At 39.8% G+C, this 13517-nt stretch overlaps 1 protein-coding gene across 3 annotated transcripts in view; it reads right to left on the bottom strand.

The window, feature by feature from the left end:
* PHKA2 (phosphorylase kinase regulatory subunit alpha 2) overlaps nt 1-13517 on the bottom strand; it is a 45171-nt gene that overhangs the window by 25952 nt on the left and 5702 nt on the right. For all 3 annotated transcript variants that reach the window (XM_014265190.3, XM_005484333.4, XM_005484335.4), the window contains exons 3-14: nt 12335-12382; nt 11675-11843; nt 10738-10820; nt 10056-10136; nt 8928-9026; nt 8466-8612; nt 8187-8240; nt 7499-7621; nt 5118-5213; nt 3671-3778; nt 2890-2968; nt 1358-1492 (exon numbers count right to left, since the gene is read on the bottom strand). In XM_014265190.3, coding sequence (XP_014120665.2) covers nt 1358-1492; nt 2890-2968; nt 3671-3778; nt 5118-5213; nt 7499-7621; nt 8187-8240; nt 8466-8612; nt 8928-9026; nt 10056-10136; nt 10738-10820; nt 11675-11843; nt 12335-12382 — 1222 coding nt within the window. The remainder of the gene's footprint in view (nt 1-1357; nt 1493-2889; nt 2969-3670; nt 3779-5117; nt 5214-7498; nt 7622-8186; nt 8241-8465; nt 8613-8927; nt 9027-10055; nt 10137-10737; nt 10821-11674; nt 11844-12334; nt 12383-13517) is intronic.

Raw genomic sequence — 13517 nt, 5'->3', positions numbered from 1 at the left:
TCAGGCTTCAGTAAGTTTCACTTTTCTCAGTAGAGCTTATTAGCAATGATCCACACTCCAACCTCCGCACCAGCAGCCAGGAGCTCTCTTGAATCTTTCTGACAAGAACAAACAACCACGGCCTGAAAAAACACTACTGTGAACATTCCCAAGGAAGTCACTGTTAAAAACAATGTATCAAATCATCCTACTCACACTCCCCCACTAGTGAAAGAAAGCTATTATGGATGATAATAGAATAAATGTAAGCTTCAGCAAAACCCTGCAAATATTTCATTTTTTTAGAAGAACTTTGAGATGAAGAGCCAGATTCTTTCCCAGAAGCTTCTCTGAGTAAAAGGCATACTTTCTAACATTTATCTGGAGGCCCCATTACTTTGAATGATTCCATAAAAAGCTCCCTGTTAAAACAAAAAAAACAAGCTTACAAACAAAAACCAGCACAACAAAAAGTGTTCAGCCCATGAGCAGCCTCAGCATTATCTGTAACCAAATTGCCATGGGAACGTGCTCCAGACTGCCAGAGAAGCAGGATACAGCTCCCCTTGTCCAGACAGCAAAAAATCTACCAGTGCTGAGTCACCCCACCTCAATTTTATTTTATAGCAGTATCCACAGTTTTAAATCATGAGTTGCTGGCATGCCTGAAGAAGTAAAACTGAATTAAATTAGGAATACATGTAACAAACTTTCCACCAAGACCCAAATAATTCCATCAAGGATTATCAAGAATAAGTTATAAAGTTATAAATAGACTTAGCCAGTCAGAGCTTCGGAGCATTTATTTAAGTCAATTCAGGCTCTGAGGAAAACTGGAATTGAGAGCCACTGCTGAGGAACTGGAATGTATTTAAAGTCTTGTTTAGAAAAGCCCTAAAGGCTTCTGGGTTTGCAACAGAGACAGAGAGCTTCAGCAGCTTATCTCAGCTCCAGGCTGGAAGGAAATTTAGCAAAAACCTGACAGCCCAAAGATGCTCTGATAGCAGCACAGCTTCCCTGATTTGGAGCAGAAAACTTCCCAGACTGCCTGTTCAGAAGATAAAAATCATACTGCCCAGTTTCCAGATTCAAATGACATCTCAGAGGAAAAATACTTGATTTTTTCTTTTGCTTTCTACCAGGCATTTTTCAAAAACCACTTTCTCTGTGGAAGTAGTTTCTGGAGGACAAATGAAGAGTCAGTTTTTGTCTAACTCCAAGGGCACAGGGAAACTTGTACTTTCTTTGCCATTTCTAATGAGGTAATTTTTCCACCTCTTTGAGTCCCTAATTTAAGACAGAAGTTCTAAGTTGGTTAAGCTTCTTAAAAAAACCGCCTTGTCTGGCAACAGAGAGGCTTCCATGTTGAAACACTTACCCAGCAGGGTGTAGAGGTTGCTGAGGATGCGAGCTGGCTGCACCCTGAGCGGATGGATGTCAGCAATGCTCTGAACATTGATTCCACGCTCTTGCAACAGAGTCTTAATTTGATTAGATTCTGCCAAAACAGTTACTGTGTAACAGAAAACAAAAACACAAGTAAAAAGCAATGTTCTACTCTTTTTAACTGACTGTCTCTACTGTCACCTCTCAACAAATGCATTTAGCTAACTAAAAAGGCATGAAGACCTCACTTTTTTCTTAATTTATGAATTCATGAAATCAAAAGGGATTGTAATAGGGCACCTGACATATTTTTATTCACTGTTTCTCAGTATTTCTTGCCATTCCTGTCCACTTTGGACAACAGTGGTGGTCAGAAGGGTGAGAAGAGTCCTTTGAGGTCTCCACTCAGACCTCCTACTCAAAGCAGGGTCAAAGATGAAGTTAAAGCAGGTTCCTGGAGACTTAATCAGCTGCTTCTGATTTCTTTGAGTACCACCAGTTTGAATCACACAGTCTCTTTTAGAAAACAGTCTCTTTTAGGGCCTTCCCCCCATAGATCAAAGGGAAAGATGAGTTTAAAATCTGTTTTTTTAACACAGCACACTATAACAATGCAGCCAAGTCACTGGGGAACAGGTGCTGTCACTTGTACAGCAATACATATTTTGGAGGACACAAAATGGCAGAGGTAGGGAGGAAAAAAAAAATCCCTAATAGAGGAATTTACAATCCAGGCCCAGAACCCATCTCTTGCCCCACTTGAGGTTTTGCCCATGATAAGTGGCTTATTGATTTGGGACTAATAATGAAGTATTCTTCTTTGTATTGTGAATACTTGCCAAAGAATGCTAAAAATAAGCAAGCACTTTTATTTCTATTGGAAATTAAGCACTTGGGAATAATGAAATGCTACTCCCATGGCACCAACAGTGGGTAAACAAGCACCAGCCCAGGTCACAGGATCCTTGACAAAGGCTGCTCCTGATAAATGAGCTGGTTGCTCTTTCAGCATGGTCCAGGCACCGGAAAAGTCTTTAAGACCTGATCTGCTGGTGTTTGCTCTCTACTTAATTTCTGGTTTAAGGTCACTCCCTGTACACTCCCTGTTTAAGGTCACTCTGTGTACAGGGATGCTCCTCACTCAGTGCTCTCTGGTTCCTCTGAAAAGGGGCTGCATGAAACCTGACTAACCTGATCCATCTCCTGTCAGGCCTGCTTCTTCTCTCTAGAAGCTGCCAAGATTTTCTGTTTCACTACAAGTTTAAGTTTGCCACTCTCCAATTCAAGACAAGTCTTAAAATTTTAACAATTTTTTTTAAGTGCCTTAAACCTGATCTTCCTTCCTGGAAAAAAGCAGCTAAGCAAACAAACTCTTTCTCCTTCTCAAAGTGTCGTCAAAGCATCTATGTCCCATGCAAAAAAAATGCACATTATTTTTAAACACATCTTTCATCTCTCCTGTACACAGGGACTTTGCCACCACATGATTCAATTCACACAGAACGTTCACAGAAATTCCCTCACCTTGTACCACAACATCAGGTTTAAATCCTGTGGAAAATCTCCTGTTTAAGGGATCAATTTCACCTGCAGCAAGAAATCCCTAGAAAAAATGCAAAAGAAAGAAAAAAGTAAGGAAACAGAATTCAAGCAAAAGGCTTCTGACATATAGAATAAATCCTAACCCATTTTCATATTTTTTCAGGACAGCAAGACTTAAAGCCTGGTTTGTCTACCCTGTCCACAAAGTAGGACATGCAATAAAAACAATGGCTGCAATATTTTTTGGAAGAACAAGAAAATGGTTCTGACTGACACAATCTGCATGCAGAATTCCTATTTCAGAGTTACAGCAACTTACATAATTTTACCAGGAAAGTGATTTTTTTTTTTTTTTGTAGCTCTACTGAGATATTTGTGCTTCTTTTAACTAGTCTGACTTTAATGTGTCTGACTAGTAGATCCACAGAGCAAGGAATAGGCTAGTAAAGCTGAAATGGCCCAAAATCCTGGCTCTGGAACAGCCCAGACAGCAAGTCAGCTTGGGCATATTTCTCTATTCTAAGTGTATTCCAGACCATAGGACAACTTACTCAGCTTGATTAGAAACAATTAGACAATTGCTTAGCTATATTAAAAAAAAAAAAGTCCTGAAAGCTTAGAGCTTTCATGGTTCATGTACATATTTACATGTTTCTACTGTAAAAGACACTGGCCTCTACCTGCCAGCCAAACTATACTTAAAGCCCAAGGCATCTCAAACAAAATGAAATACAAGTTTATCTACTATGCAAGGAATAATTACCTCTGCTAACAGGCAGCTCAGGACATACAATGATTGGCCCCAAAGATGGGGCAACTTTCCCACTGGGACACGATCCACCGAGTGAGGATTTTCATACTCCTCGTCCACCTGAAAACAAATACATAAGCAAGAAAAATTACCCTAAAGTTGTGAAGAACAACCAATAACATGTAAGTACTTGCAGACATATAATCTAACATCAACCCTTTCAACTGCCCTTATACTGACATAGAGATGTAATGGTTTCACTCCTAAGGCTATGCAATTCCAGGGACAAGAACTACACTTCCTTTTTGTACCTCTTCCCACCCTTCAGAGCTGGAGGATGAACGGGGGCTGTGCATGCAATCACAGCTTTGGTATTAGCTCTTCCACTTGCTTCTCACCATGCCTTTGCTGCCTTCCCTCTGGGTGTCTGCTTTCCAACCCCTTCCAAGATGACACTTTAAATGCACTCATGTCTACCCAGCTTTCTGAAGCAAAGGTGCTTTCCAATATTAAGATCATTCCACCTTTCCTGTGTTAGCAAGGATGGTCAATAGAAGAATTAGGAGTAGACTTACTAATTTAGAAAAACTGCCTTAGTTTTGCAGTATACAGATCTATTGAGGGCAGGGCAAAAACCCTCCTAGATTACATCTTCAGGCAGCCATTTCATATTTCTTTTATAGACAGACAAAATCTACCCTGTTGATGGGGCATGTTTTTCAGATCATTGTCATCATATCAAAATTCACAAGAAGGCTCTGGACTCTTACACGCTTGTTGCCACTAGGAAGGCAATTCAGTTTCCACCTCAGATCTGCGAGCAAGGCATCAGCTGAGCAACTCAGAGCAACCCAGGAGGCTCCACACCCTTAGTGAGTGAGGGCTGACAAGTCTGGAGTGGGAGAAGAAGCTGGCAGGGAGGGATACAAAGGCAAATAGCATGGGAGAGCACATAAGCTCATCTGAATTTCTCTGTCATAATGGGAGAATGAGAAACAGTAACAGCAAAGGTGGGGGAAAAGAAAATGCCCAAACCAAAATCCCAGCCCAAACCCTAATCCATTTGAAACCTGGCTCCCATACATGCTCTGGAAAAGGGTAGCACAAGCAATCAATAGACTAGACAGGTAGGACAGTCTGTGTTTTATTTCTTCTTTGAGCTTCGGTTCCTAAGCTAGTATCAACACTTCTTAAATATGTAAAGATGTAAAATTTTAGACCTGTTGTGATATTTCTACAGACAATCAAATTTACAAGTGAAAAATGTGATCATTTGGAAGCCTAAAGTTTACCATTTCTCAGCAGGAGTTGTGAGAAGTCTCTTACTTTTTAAAATAATGTGCAATAGTCTTTTTTATTGTTGGTTTAAATTCATCAGACACAGAAAAACTGTAAGATTGACATTCCTCTTGCTCTCTCTACTTTGCATACTGAAGTGGACACTGCATTTTCACAATACCTTTTCTGGAGGGACTGCATACAGTTCAGGCATTAGCACTAATCCATTCTTCTCTCTAATAAGTATTCCTTCCAGAGCCTCTCTGTACTCTTGTACCTGAAATTATTTTTAAAAGAGAGTGAATTCACATTACAGTCAGCAAAACTGAAACAATAAAGTACTTCTGAGTACTTTTTTTACTGAAAGTTAATATATTTAAAAAAGAAAAAAAGGGGTGGAGGAATCATGACTTGCTGATGGAAAAACAGGGTTCAAATTATCAGAGACTGTTCCAGCATCCCAGTGTTATCAGAAACATGAACACTTGTCTTCAAACTGTAACACATTGCTACAAAACTTCCAATATATTCCTACTGAGAAGTGTGGTGGGTCTAGTGCTGGCCAAACACCAGTACACCCATTAGAATATACTTACTCATCTCCAGCTGTGAGACAGGATTAGGAGGAAGGCAAAGCAGACTTTAAAAGGGTATAGACTTTAAAAGGGTATAAAGAAAACTTTAACAGTAACTAAAAGAAAGAATAATAAGAATCAGAATAAAATCTTTAGAACACTTCTCCCCCCTACAACTTTTTTTCATGCTAACAATGCATAGAACCATTTCAGTCCGTTTATCACTTCTAGAAGAGTCTTTCTTCAGTTCACTTAGGGAGAGCAGTTTCTCTTGTCAATCTATGGAGACTTCTCCACAAGAAAGCAGTTCTCTTGTGCCTTTTAATTTCCACGAATAGCAGCTGCCCAGAAATCTGCAATCATGAATTCCCTCCCATTTTTCACAGCTTTTCCAACAGCTGTGTTTATGGGCCATGTCAGCTTATGGGGTATAAGGACGAGCTGTTCAAGAGCAAAGGTTCTCTTTACCTATCTCTGAGATCATCTTCATCTCTGAGAACAGAATTCTTCTTCTTTCCCTGGCACAAAGGGTCTCTTCATCACTTTCTCTCCCTGTTCAAACTTCCCATGGGATCACAGCTACCTCAGCATTTGCTTACTTTGGCATGGAGGCCTTTGCTCATATCTACAATTTGAACACTCTATTTCACCATACTTTCAATAAGTTACAGGGAAAAAGACTCTGATGTCTTAGAGGGAAACTTTTCAAGCACTAACAGCTCCTGCCTCAGAAATCCCTTTTTCTGCTATTCCTGAGTGAAGTGGATCACTCAAAGTATGGTACTCACAGGTTCACATACACTGACATTTTAGTATCCTGTCCCACTCCACTTTTTTGAGTCCTCAGGGTGCTTATTTTTCTAGCAAAAGCATTTGTTTGCAGCAGTAACTGGGCACTAGACACTCACCTGAGTGTCTCAGTGACTCATTTAACTCTTTTTGAACAGTGGAGACTGGGAGCAATTGCCTTGACCATGCCCTAGAACAGTCCATCTGCACACCAAAAAAAACCAAACAACCAGGTACATACTGTCCCAGATAATCCAACTAAGGTCTACAGCCTGCTTCAGGAAGTGGTATTTTGTTGACAGGACTGAAGTTTCTGTAAACTTTCTGATTTTCCCCCTCATGAAATAATGTCATTTCTCTCTTCATCAGACTACTTTTACTGTGTCCAGGAAAACATTTTATGTGTCTAGTGTGGAAGGAATTTCACTTGATTTGCAACAACTGATACAGAAAGAGGGCTTTCTGGTCTGTAATTCTCTGAATAGTTTCTGATGACATTTCAATTTTTAAAGGAGCTGGGCAATCTCCTATCCCTCTGCATGCCAGGCAATTTTAAATCATATACATTTTAAATTTCTTTCAAGCTACCAATCTGCAGAAGTTTTGGTATGAATGTCTGGTTACTTGCTGGTCTTTAAAATCACCAATACTCCCCAGGTGCCACCATAATCTTTGGAGGGCTACAATCAATTTAGCTCTAATGACCACTGCATATCTGGCACAGTAATGGCATGAAGTGACTTTGGGAACTAGTGAAAATGAAATTGTCCCACAAAAACCAATCCCAAATCTCTCAGAATGTACAAAAAGACTGAAAGTACTACAAATCTTGTTCTCAGCAGCCCAGCCAGAGAGGCTGGGGAAAAAGAAGCTTGCCTCATCCTGAAGTCATTGAGAAAGGGGCATCAAGGTTGGTGATACGACAAAACTAGGCAAATAAACTCTGTTTAGTCCAGTTTTACCACCCCAGCTAACAGAACCATTCAACCTAGTAAGGAGAGGGCAACCAGGCCCCAGTGTGCACAACCCTGCTGCCTCTACCATGTCATGAACTCCCCAGGAAGGTGAAACTGGCTGAAGACTATTCCACTCTGCTAATGGTGTATCTAAATAATACCCAAAACAAACATGGAACAAAGTTACAAAATACTGTAGGTAAATGGTTTTGCAATTTGAAAGCAATTTCTCCTTTCCTCACCTGGATTTTGTCCTCATTAAATATTCCATCAATTAGGAAGTACGTCCAGAATACTGGCCATTCACATTCAATATTCTCAAAGAGCTTGAGCTCAGCAGGATCGTAGTGCAGCCTGCTTGGATCCTAAAATATTCAACCACGCTCATTTAGTCACAGTGCTAATTTAGTCACTTATATTCCAATCATAATGGCAGCCTATTTTATACAAATTATAGCACAGAAACGAACAAACCCACCAGAAATAGTTTCCATGCAGTCTCTTGACTTCTTTGTCACATTCACCCTCAAACTCATTTAATGGTTCTGTAGACAAATCCATCCTTTCTAGTCTCAGGATCTAAGTGTCTCCCAACTGATTGTGGCTCTGCCTCAGTTCAAAGATATTTTGGGATGTTTCAGAGATACCACTTAGACATCATAAGCATATCTAATGGTTAGCTTCTAACAGAATTTTGAATTAAGTTCTGTCCTTAATAACTCTTTTTTAAATCCTCAGCCTCCTCAAATATGTGTCCTTTCCAGGGTGGATACCTGGATTACCCACAAATTCACTAACATTTCTTAGCAGTGATGGAGATCTTCACCCCTTCATATAAATTAAAAAAAGAATGTCTACAAAGAGGAGATAAAATTCTTCCCATGTGAAGAATTACTGAAAATATACATCATAAATATACATCAGAAGTACCTCTCTGGGTGTCTTGTAACCATCTCGGAGAAAGCGACAGCAGCCATAGCGGCCCTGCAAAAACAGACACCATTGTAGGAAATTTCCCATACACTTCTTCCTCACAAACTAATATCAGCATAAAGGTGTGTGCTGAGTTTTATGGGTCACTTAGGGATCTTCCTCCCTCTCTTCATGCACAGATGAACCAACCTGGTAACCCTTGTTTAATTAGGATTTTTGGTTTAGCAAGAGGTTCTGCTTCTCTCTTTGGAAAATAAAAATGAAGCAAATCCTTACCTGCAATTTGGATATGATTTCACTCTTGGTTACATTAACAAGGTTTACATCCTCCACTGCAAAAGCTGGATAAGAAATAATAGACAGAAGGCCAGCATCTATCTCCTTGGATGTGGATGCCCTTGGCAACATGGAGTACAGAATAGACTGAGCAAAACAAGAACAGGAGAGAGGGATGTAAAACAATTTGCCTACTTCAAAAGCTATGTCAAATGCAAATGAGACTACACTATTTCCAAACTGACAGAGAAGTCTGTGCAGTTATTTTTAACTGAGTTAGAATGAGAATGCCTCATCCTATTCAGTTTCACATGATCTATGAGAAACCGGATGAGCAGCATAGCCTGAAGCCATCCTTATTATGTTTCATTTTGGCTTAGTTAATCAACATTTAATTTAAAAACAAAGGGGAGAGGGTGTTAGGTTTTCCCCTAGTAAAGCAAAGAGCAGACTAATTTTTACCTGACAGTGTTCCACTTCATCAGGAAGAACATGAATCACTGATTTGTGTCCTCCATGAGCTCCAAAAAGATCTAGTTCATCAATTGCCTCCAAAGCAGCCTTCAAGGAAAACCAAACCACAACTCAAAATCAATAAATACCTTTTAAACCAAGTATGTACCCTAGCACCTGTATTTAACCTCTGAAAGAAATTACCTAAGACAGCAGTTTGCCCCACCAACACTTCTTATCTTTAAAGGGAAGCTTGGCAATATTTTAGAAAAGGTAACTATTTCTGGTTTTCAACTAGTAGGATAGAGCATTGATGTACTGGTAATCCTTCCTACAATTTAAAGGCAATGCAAAAAAATGGGAGCTGGGTTTCCAGAGAGATATTATCTAAACACTGACGTACTCAGTAAAAAATGCTTGTCCTGCCCTATATTTCAAAATAGCCTCCTGTATCAGTGTGGGGCCAAGACCAGCAGCCTCTCCCTCTTGCAGTGCACAAAAAATCTTACAAATCCTGCTGAAAGGCAAATACACCTTTAACCTTGATGATATTTGTCTTCTGTCTGTCCCTCAGACACCATGTAATGAGGCAGTTGTCAATTGCACATTTACATTTATGGCCTTCTGAGCTTCATTTAGTATCTCCGTGACCTTGTGCTATGAGGCAACCAGAAATATCCACTTTTTTGTAAGTATATCTTCATTTATTTTTCTCTTAAAACTATTTGTAGAAAATTTCTTATACTGATATTCTGCTGTTTTTTTGAATTTACATCTGACTTGGTCTTATCATGACAATACATATGACACTGAGGCTGAAGAATGAAGGAGGAGTGAAAGAAAAGAAGAGGCCACTTTATAAGATTGCATCTCACTGAATCTGAGTCAGATTCATGGTTCAATTAATCTGGTACCCTTCCTGCAATGCCTGGAACAACTGTGCTGAGGTCCTTCAATGAGAGCCATTATCTCAAAAATTTTACACTAAAAAATACTTACAACTAAACAAAAGTTCTTATACAATCAACTAACTATTGTAGTGGCCAAGAAGACCACACAAAGGAAGCCATCAGGTTTGTCAGAGCCCTCAGGCACAACACAGCAGCCAGGAAGGAGGTGTCAGGAAGACATTCTCACTTTGGCCATTCCCACGGAGCTCGCGTTTAGTTCAGGGATTCCTTGGTTTGTCTTATCACCACGTTCCCAAATTCCATAATCCTGCAATATCATCAAGAAAAAAATGGCATGATTATATACAAAAGCAATGCTTTGCCCTCTGCCCCACAACAAATCCCCACCCCTACATTAAATTAGTTTATTATTTCCCTTAAAAAAAAAGAAGAAAAAAGGGGCTCCAAGTCTCAAAAGAGACCCTCCTCATGTTTGAAAAGAAGCACATAAAAATCCACCCCAGCAGGGTCATGTGTACAATCACAAATCACTGCCTTCACAGAAGACACAAAGCCCTTTATCCCTCCTGTGCACGTTTCTCCCCACATCCCTTCAACTTGGTTTGCTAACAACTTACCCTTTCCAGAAAGGCCTAGAAGACTTATAATTAGACATCAGGAAATATTACTAATTATCAATAAAACCCCCTATTACTATGATAGAGCAAGTATACCTCACCCACACAGCAGTAAATCCTCCACAGCCCTCCCAATATCTCCAAAGATGCTGCTTGCACTGTAAAGTCCTGACAGGTTCTGATATCCTCTTGTGGAAAAAACAAGTCCCTATTTAACTTCTCAAGCAATAAATAATTTTCCACCCACACTTGAGCAGTGTTCAGATCATTTACATATAAATAACTACTTACAGCAACTTTGTAGGCAGCTTCTATGTAAAAAACAAGATTCTGGATAAAGGTAACCTCATCAAGGGTGAAGATAATACGTAGCCCTGATCAAAAGAAGGAAAGAGAATAATTATATTGTATCAGAACTGCAATAGCTACTCTTCAGTGAGTTTCATGCTTTTGTTTATTTCCTTCCAACCCCTCCCCACTGAAATCAAAGGAAAAACTCATACTGATTTCCAAAGGTCAGGCAGCAAGCCTCAATACTTGCTGCTAACAAAATACTTCAAACCCCACCAATATAGTGTTTCAAAGACCAACCACAAACCAGCCAATGACCCACCAAAACTGTGAGGGTGACACTCAGACCATGGGTAAAAAGCAGAGGCACCTGAGGCAGCTCTGGCTCTCCAGAACAGTGCATACCAATTTCTACAGCTCCCCAGCCCTCTGCCTACTCAGTGCTCTACCTACGAACTTTCAAGACAACCAGGTGCCTGCTCTGCAGGGATCAACTGCAAGGGGCTTCAAGGACAGAAAAACATGTAAGAAAACAAATCCTTATCCTCACAGGAAGAGTACAATTAAGAAGAACACAGGATAAAACAGCACCAGTAAGAGAAGAAACACTGATGGCACAAGTGCACCTGACTTGATGTTGCCACTCTCTGAAGAAACGTGGTTGTCCCCTATGAAGTCTTTAAACATGAGACTTCTCTGACATGATTCTAAATATCTCATGTATTTGATGCCTTGATTAAGGGCATAGACACCGCCAATTACTATAAACATGAAATTTAATTTAAGGCATATCTCTTTTCCAGAGAAACATGACTTGCTTCTGAGTAATAATTATGTAAAGACCTTTGAAGCTGATTACTAGCTCTTTTTTTTCCTTTTAAAATAAAAGCTAGAATAGAAAAGGCTGCAGCAAAAGGCAAAAATATCTTCTGCTTACCTGATGCAGTCATCTGTGCCAAGAAGAGCAGGTAGAGGGAAGTTGCATCCACTTGTAGATGCCCCCACTGGTCGTCCCCAACCACCGTGGCACAAGTTGCAGAGTTGTACTTGGCATGGAGGCAATCTTTGGTACTCTGAGTGCGCTTGAACTTCTCTACCTTATCTACCTAAAAAACATCACAAATCTCAAATCTGAAACATTTGGGAAGAAATTCTCCAAGCGGTTTCAAAATTAACAACTTTTCTTAGGGGAGGAAAATCTTGAGGTCTTAATCCTGTTACCACACTCAGTTTTGATTGATCAGAGGGCTTAAACACAACTCTGACTTTAGACTCCAGGTAAATTCACATCTCTACAGAAAAGAATACAATTAAATCATCTTGTTGAGTTGAGATCTAAACTATAGGCATCCATCCTGGTGAAAATCAGTTTGCAAAGGCAAAACTCTGACTTGCTATAAACAGTCTCAAAACATTACTTGGACAATAACTGGAAGCAAGGTCAGTGTTTTGCTCAAGAGTTTTAAGAAGACTCCCCACATCATCATTGGCACACACACAGAATAAGTCACTCCACAGAAGACACAAGAACTACACACTTCAATGAAATGCTTTTAAACACAACATCTACTAATTCAGCTCAATCCTATGGCATTACCTGTCTCATCATGCACTGCAAGAGTCCCCGCATCAGCTTCACAACATTCTGCAGGAACAAAACAGACCAGTGACATTCAGCTCATACAAACAACATTCAAAAGTGGCAAAGTTCACACCCTCTACTAATGTCCTGCCAAAGGTAAAAAAGAATGTGTATTTGCCCAAAATGTTTTGCATGCTTTTTTTTTTTTTAATATACTGATCAGATTTCATTCCTTCATTCCCATCTAGGAGAAGTCTTTTTCCTAAGGTCCTCTCTAAACAGTGGAACAACTCTCCATGGTCCTTCTATCCAGCTAAAGGAAGTAAGAAGAATGGAAGAAGAAAAGGAAGTCTTGTAAGAATATTAATACTAACAATAAATTTTTTGAATGACAGATCTAGGGAACGAACACTGGTAGGTGACATCAAGACATTGACATGACTGTGAAACCTCCAGAGTTTCTTCCACTCTTTTATGCAGTACAGCAAAAATTAAGTGACTCGTAGAGAAAGGGCTGTAAATGGGAATGTAGAGAAGTGCAAGACTGTGCATTAAATAATCAACCCTACCTTTTCACCCTAAAAATATAGCCTCAAAATATGATAATGCAAACTGAGTCAAGGTTATTGTGTCACCATGGATCTCCTTGGTTCAAGTAAGACATACCAGCAACAAATTTACCCAGTGACTCCAAAACAACAGCAGGACACCAACAGTCCCTCACTTCACATTTAACCCACCTCTGTTTACATTCTCATTTCTGATACATTCTCAGCTGCAGATTTTAGTATTTAACTGTGGGAGTTATGTCCCCTTCCAATTCTCCAGCACAGATCTCATCAGTCTGGAGATTGATACCTTCTCTGCTATGATCAAACATGCCTACATACACGTAGGCACATTTGGAATGTGCACACTTCCATGCACATTCCAAAGACTTCCACTTTAAATAGCATGCTTCTCTTTATGGGGAAGAATCGTCTTGCAGATAAATTGCTGCAAGATCAAGCAGCCTAGGCCTGATTTTCTGCACCATAACACACCTCATGAAGGACCTCAAGGTTTAATCAGAGAGAGCCTCATAAATTAGGGTACAAAACCTCTCAGAAGCCTAATTTTCAACAATCAGCCAACTGATGGAAGTTTGACTTCTACATATTTTTGTTTTGTTTGTAGTTAAATTCAGATGTTCGCCTCT

The sequence above is a fragment of the Zonotrichia albicollis genome, chromosome 2, assembly GCF_047830755.1.
Source record: "Zonotrichia albicollis isolate bZonAlb1 chromosome 2, bZonAlb1.hap1, whole genome shotgun sequence".
NCBI lineage: Eukaryota > Metazoa > Chordata > Aves > Passeriformes > Passerellidae > Zonotrichia > Zonotrichia albicollis.
The sequence above is the reverse complement of the archived record's forward strand: the minus strand, read 5'-3'. Positions and strand labels throughout refer to the sequence as shown.